Raw genomic sequence first — 7,418 nt, forward strand, 5'->3', positions numbered from 1 at the left:
GGCTAGAATAGCATATCTCGGGGACAGCCTGTAATTATATTATACTTATCTACGAACATGTATTTTTATAGCTAAATCAATTTTTTTGCGGTTTGGTAACTTATCAAGTTTGTTTGAAAAAACATAAACTTTTCATTTTTCTTGCATCTACCGAGCTTGTGAGCGCGCGGGGTGGATGTAGAGATAACGGTGTCGGGATGATTTGAGTTTGAATGTCGGCGCCTTGGCATCGTTTAGGCCAGTTGACGCGCAGTGTTCTGCGTTCATTTGTCGTCGGTTCTTCGTTTGTACACCACGTACCGGTTCATGTTTGGCATTCAACATCGCTTAAACTCTAGTATTTATTTACGTGTAATCTACACCTACATTAGTGACTCTACATTTACATTAGTGAGGAGTGATTTCAAACAACCAGTGAAACATAACACTTGCCGAACGATGTCATTTCTCCGCTGCGTAACTAATCTAACCAGAGCAATTGGCGCATCAACACACTTTGCAAATCAATCCGCCGTCAGTGCTTGTCATAATTTTAGCATTTTCAAACGCAATCACAGCACACACCATCCATTCGGCAGTTCCGGCACACTTCGCAAAGCATCATCATCACCCCAGCCTTTTAATACCGAGACCTCTGAAAATCGGCCGCACAGTGCGAGGGTAAAGTCCGTCGGAGAATCATCATCACACCACAATCCACTGCCGACGTCACAGATAAGCGAAGCCACCTTCGATGCGGCCCGGTCGCGTGTTGTACTGTGCGTTGGAACGGAACGGTACGAGTTCCCGGCGGTTTGGTTGCGCGATAACTGTCAATGTGGGCGATGCTTTCACGGGGGTTCTTCCAGCCGGGTGTTGAACTGGGAACGGTTCGATCTGGACCGCGTGAAAGTGATGCAGGTGAGCGTACAGGATGGTGGCCAATCGTTGGAGGTGTCGTGGACTGAAAACGATGGCGGAGAAACACATCGATCGGTTTACGATCTGCGATGGCTTTTAAGCAGAAGCTTCAAGGAGGAAGACACTGAACGATATCTCAAGGAATGGTACCGTCCGGAACCGATCGTTTGGGGCGTGCATAGCTTTGGTGAGGTGTTGCGCGAGTTTTCTTTCAAAGAGGTGTTGCGAGATGACGCGGTACTAAGACAGTGGATTGAAGCGTTGATTGCGTATGGCGTTGTGATGATCAAGGATGCTCCGTTGACGGAAAACGAATGTCGTCGGCTGGCTGATCGCGTTGGTTTCATACGCAAAACACATTACGGGTAAGTTAATTGAGAGTCTAAAAATGGTTTAAACCCTTTTAGAGGTGCTATTTTAACTAAAGCACCTCACCAACGCTACCTTCTGATCAGTGGAGGATCAATCCCCTTGGAGGCCCAGGGCGGATTTTTAAAGCGGGGCCTTTAATTTTGCTACGGCATTATCGGTGTTAGGGAGATGTACTTCAAACATGATTTAACAACACCAGCAAAGTCTCGGAAAGAAAGCTCCCTTGCGTACATCTCAGAGTTCTGTTGCGTAGCCCTGTAAACGGGCCTAGTAAGCTACTCTATATATATAAACGTTTTTTCGCCTAAGGTACAGTTTTCAATCGGTTTACTTTACGGAAACAATCAGAGAAATTTCTTAGAAACCTGTTTCGCTCACGTTGAAGATTTAGGCGATGAACAACACAATTGTTTTCAGATTTGCGAAATCAGGAAAGCATGCTTTTCAAGAGGTGACACCTGCAGTGTGGAATAAATTTGCCCATCACTATTGCTATTGCATACTACCAAACACGTGAGAGCGATCGCTAGTGTACGGAAGATGGATGAAACGGAAAGCATCCTTCATCTCGCTCAAACTTTCCATTAGCTGGTATGAAATTCCATACAAAACCAGCTGTTTTCAGATTGCCGATACCAGGAGAGCATCCACGGAAGAGGTAGCACATAGTACAGCTATTTTGGTCGAAAACCGCCGAAAGGTATGCAATGTTTAAACACTAACTTTCCCGTTGGTCGTGAAAAATTTCTTCGAAAACTACCAGTTTCCGAATTTAAAGTACCAGGAGAGCATGCACGGAAGAGGTAGCTCCTGGTACTGCGCCGTAAGGTATGCAATGTTTATACACTAACTTTGCAACCAACTTGCAACGCAATGCGCCGTAAGGTATGCAATGTTTATACACTAACCTTGCAACCCACTTGCAATGCAAGTTTGGTGCATGCAAGAAACTTGCAGCAAGATGGCGTCCAACTTCGTACTTGCATGCAACAAACTTGCATGCAAGCTTGCATGCAAGTTCTTGCAAGCAAATTCTTGCATGCAAACTTGCATGCAAGTTTGCATGCAAGTTTGTATGCAAGTTTGCATGCAAGAACTTGCATACAAGAACTTGCATACAAACTTGCATACAAACTTGCATGCAAGTTCTTGCATACAAACTTGCATACAAACTTGCATACAAACTTGCATGCAAACTTGCATGCAAACTTGCATGCAAGTTTGCATGCAAGAATTTGCTTGCAAGAACTTGCATGCAAGTTTGCATGCAAGCTTGCATGCAAGTTTGTTGCATGCAAGTACGAAGTTGGACGCCATCTTGCTGCAAGTTTCTTGCATGCACCAAACTTGCATTGCAAGTTGGTTGCAAGGTTAGTGTATAAACATTGCATACCTTACGGCGCATTGCGTTGCAAGTTGGTTGCAAGGTTAGTGTATAAACATTGCATACCTTACGGCGCAGTACCAGGATCTACCTCTTCCGTGCATGCTCTCCTGGTACTTTAAATTCGGAAACTGGTAGTTTTCGAAGAAATTTTTCACGACCAACGGGAAAGTTAGTGTTTAAACATTGCATACCTTTCGGCGGTTTTCGACCAAAATTGCTGTACTAGGTGCCTCCTCTTCCGTGGATGCTCTCCTGGTATTATACATTCGGAAACAGGTAGTTTTCGAAGAAATTTTTCTCGACCAACGGGAAAATTAGTGTCCTGGTCCTGGTACAATTTCGTTTATACTTTAAAGTCACTAAGTCGATATTCTTCTCTGCATTTAATTTATCACATAGAAACAAATGTTTTATATAACCAAGGAAGATATTTTTGATAAATCTTTTACCTTGTAAATTAATTTTTTTGCTATAAATTAACTTTGTTGTAAAATTTCTAAAAATCGCACAATCGGCACAAATTTTTTGGGGCCCCCAACACGGCGAGGCCCTAGGCGACCGCCTACTCCGCCTACCGTTTGATCCGCCGCTGCTTCTGATGAACGCGCTTCGTACTCGCGTTGAGTTAGGTCAGTGAAAGTGAGAGAGACATGTAGTGCTGTTTCATGCATTGCATGTCAAGCTGTGCTTACACGTTCATCGGCCCTCTCCAGCAGCTAGCGCCACCTATACGCGAGTAGCACTACTAACAAATTGTTTCTGCATTGTTATGCTCAACTAGAGAGGAATTCATCGTAAAAGCAAAAGAAGGCACCAGCAATGTGGCCTACCTTTCCACACCGCTCCAAATGCACACGGATTTGCCCTACTACGACTACAAACCGGGTTGCAATCTACTACACTGTCTCGTCCAATCAACCAATCCCATCGGCGGTGAAAATCTAATCGCGGATGGGTTTTACGTCGCGGAACAGCTGCGCCAATACCACCCGGACGCGTTCCGACTGCTGAGTGAAACGCTCGTAGATTGGAGTGACTTGGGTGCGGATGCGGCAGGGACCTTTCACAGCATTTATCGCGCCCCGGTCATCTGGTAAGAATCTGCGATCGTCTTCCCGGTGATCCATGTCTATTTCACGTTTGAATGGATTCATTTTACAGCGTTGGTCATAATAGACGGTTGGAGAGAATCAATCACAGCGTACCACAGCGTGACAGCCATTTCAGTGTGCCGATCGATCGCGTTGAACCGTGGTACAGAGCGATGCAACAATTCGTCTCCATCCTACATCGGGAAGCGGTAAGCTTCAAGACATCGCCAGGTGACATTCTTACGTTCAGCAACATACGGATGGTACACGGACGGACCGGATACACCGACACAGCAGCGAACACACGCCACATTGTCGGTGCGTACCTCGACTGGGATGAAATCTACTCCAAGCTACGCGTCCTTAAGGCTACTTCGGATCAGTAAATCAACAGCGAAAAGCCACATACAACCGGGTCGTTTTCATAGCGTTTTTAAATCGACATTTCGCATTCCTGTTTCGATGATGTATTGATCTTCCCGTTTCTTCGACGAGCGGGAGGCTCGTCGACGATATAAGTTCGTGTAGTAAGTAAATATGCATCATGTCCGCGCTTGGGTGGACGCCAGCGGCGGATCAAACGGTAGTCGGAGTAGGCGGTCGCCTAGGGCCTCGCCGTGTTGGGGGCCCCAAACAATTTGTGCCGTTTGTGCGATTTTTGGAAATTTAGCAGCAGAGTTAATTTATAGCACAAAATCTAATTAAAAAGGTAAACAATTGATCGAAAATATCCTTGGTTATATAAAACATTTGTTTCTATTTGATTAGCTACATCGGCCCGGTTACACGGCTACGCAAGAGAAGTATGCAGTGTACTCAAACTCCTTCTTCTTTATCGGCACGACATCCTCAGGATATTGAAGCCTACCAATTCTGGCTTTTTTTAGACGATTATATGAGATACCAAAACGAGCCAAACAACATCACGCTGAACATGTCAATATAGTCCCCAAAAACCCTGTAATAATAGCCAACGTATGAGAAACTATTCTATCACCGGCAATGATAACACGCGAGAGCGGTTCAGCAATATGCACGCTAGAGGGGAATTGATGTCAGTTCCTGTTTTGGATGCTCTCTTGGTATGGGAAATCTGAAGACAGCCGGTTTTGTATGGAATTTCGTATCAGCCGACGGTACGCAGCTGATTATCTCAGCTGTGCATACACACGCAACACAAAACCACACAAGGCGATCATACCGAATAGCAAACAGTTCCCCTCGCCTGAGTGAAATGTGGATACAGATCACACACGCTACACATAGCCACACACGGCGATCGTATCGCTCGCTCTCCACGAATGGTGAGAGCGAGCATCGATCCCGCATCGGATGCGAGCACCGCGTGATAAGACTCTCGCGTGATAAGCCAGGTATGCGAATGAGGGAGGGGATTCTTCATCTTGAAGAGAGCGATGGTGTGCGTTGCAGGGTTGGCGTCGTATGTATTGACAAGTCCAGCTCGGTGTTGCTTTGTTCGGGAAAGGCTATATGCGTTGACAAGTTCGGTAGAGCTATCGAATGACCGTCAAATGTTGTTGCTGGCAACGATAACTTGCCAATGATATATTATATTATATGAGATATATGAGACAATTATATGAGATACCAAACGAGCCAAACAACATCACGCTGAACATGTCAAAAAAGTCCCCAAGAACCCTGCAAAAATATCCAACGTAGGGGAAACTCCTCTCTCACGCGCAATGATAACACGCGAGAGCGGCTCAGCTATAGGCACGCTGCAGGGACAACATGTTACCTCTTGTTTTGGATGCTCTCTTGGTGTCGCAAATCTGAAAACGGCCGGTTTTGTATGGAATTTCGTAGCAGCCGATGAAAAGTTTGGGCGAGGATGCCGTTTCATCCACCTTCCTTACCCTAGCGATCGCTCTCACGGGTTTGATGGTATGCGATGCAATACGGATGGGGAAATTTATTCCACGCCTTGTTTACACTAGCGATCGCTTCACGGGTTTGATAGTATGCGATGCAATAGTGATGGGCAAATTTATTCCACACTGCAGGTGTCACCGCTTGAAAAACATGCTTTCACTCAAAATTAACCACGTTAATTAAATAATACACCCAAATAATTATACTTACGTATTGTTTTATCAATAAAAATACTTTCGGATGCTGCTTGTTGCGAAACGAAAATAGCGAATTTAAGAGTCGAAATACAATAATTAATTTGCATTGCTGTTAGTATTTTCAGTTTTGTATCATTTATTTGTTGGTTCGTTTTTTTATTACACTCTTGCATTTTCAACAAAGTAATTTTGCTTTGTGTTTCGTTCGTATGTTTGATGAATATGGTAGTTTTTCACATTACTTTCGATTTGTGTTGTAGTGGTCAGGGTGTGTTTCGGCATTTATGCCTCAATTTCGACAAAATATATCTCATTTATCCAACTTGTGATGCTAATTGTGATGCTTTTAAATATTTGCATGACCGTGCAGGAAAACTTCTACTAACGCAGGCGATTTATTTGTTCGGGAGTTGTATTTTGTTCCTTCTTATGTCAGCGCTTCTTCTTATCTTATGTTACATAAAAAAACGTTATTTTTCACAAACTTTGTAATAATTTTATCGCAACAATTTTTGCTCAAACTAGAACCAAAACAAAGCCGCTGTTGATTATCTCAGATCTCCATACACACACACAGGGGGAACGTACCGTACAGCAAACAGCAAACTAATTGTGTGAGCAAAACGTGGGTGTTGCCCACACACACGCAACACAAAACCACACAAGACGCATCTTCTTATCTTATGTTATATAAAAACAACGTTATTTTCCACAAACCTTGTAATAATTTCATCGCAACAATTCGTGCTCAAACTAGAACCAAACAAACCCGCTGTTGATTATCTCAGTTGTCCACACACACACATACACAGGGGGAACGAACCGTACAGCAAGCAGCACTACTCGCGTGAGCACAATGTGGCTGTTGCCCACACACGCAACACAAAACCACACAAGACGATCGTACCGAGGACCACGCAGTTCCACTCGCCTGAGTATAATGTGGATACAGATCTCATACACGTTACCCAAAGCCAAACATGGCGATCGAATCGCTCGAATGGTGTGAGCAAGATCAGCTGTCGATGCTAAAGCCGAGCTCACTACCGCGCGAATGAGAGAGGGGATTTTCCCCTTAAAGCGATGCAGGGTTGGCGTCGTCTGTATTCACAAGCAGTACTCGGTGTTGTTTTGGTCGGGAACAGCTAAGCTAAGCTATAATATGCGTTGACAAGTTCGGTAGAGCTTTCGGCTGACCGTTAAATGTTTTTGCTGCCAAAGATAACTTGCTGAACGAGTCAATTATACGAGATACCAAACGAGCCAAACAACATCACGCTGAACATGTCAAAAAAGTCCCCAAGAACCCTGCAAAAATATCCAACGTAGGGGAAACTCCTCTCTCACGCGCAATGATAACACGCGAGAGCGGCTCAGCTATAGGCACGCTGCAGGGACAACATGTTACCTCTTGTTTTGGATGCTCTCTTGGTGTCGCAAATCTGAAAACGGCCGGTTTTGTATGGAATTTCGTAGCAGCCGATGAAAAGTTTGGGCGAGGATGCCGTTTCATCCACCTTCCTTACCCTAGCGATCGCTCTCACGGGTTTGATGGTATGCGATGCAACACGGATG

The 7,418-nt window shown here is 44.6% G+C and overlaps 1 protein-coding gene across 1 annotated transcript; it reads left to right on the plus strand.

The window, feature by feature from the left end:
- Positions 1-438: 438 nt before the first annotated feature.
- Positions 439-4,287, plus strand: LOC128300321 (gamma-butyrobetaine dioxygenase-like). Its single transcript, XM_053036341.1, has 3 exons — positions 439-1,265; positions 3,441-3,752; positions 3,821-4,287. Exons 1-3 carry the CDS (start codon positions 439-441, stop codon positions 4,134-4,136), a joined length of 1,455 nt encoding a protein of 484 aa, XP_052892301.1. The 3' UTR covers positions 4,137-4,287.
- The last annotated feature ends 3,131 nt before the right edge of the window (positions 4,288-7,418 follow it).

This window comes from Anopheles moucheti, chromosome 3 (assembly GCF_943734755.1).
Source record: "Anopheles moucheti chromosome 3, idAnoMoucSN_F20_07, whole genome shotgun sequence".
Lineage (NCBI taxonomy): Eukaryota > Metazoa > Arthropoda > Insecta > Diptera > Culicidae > Anopheles > Anopheles moucheti.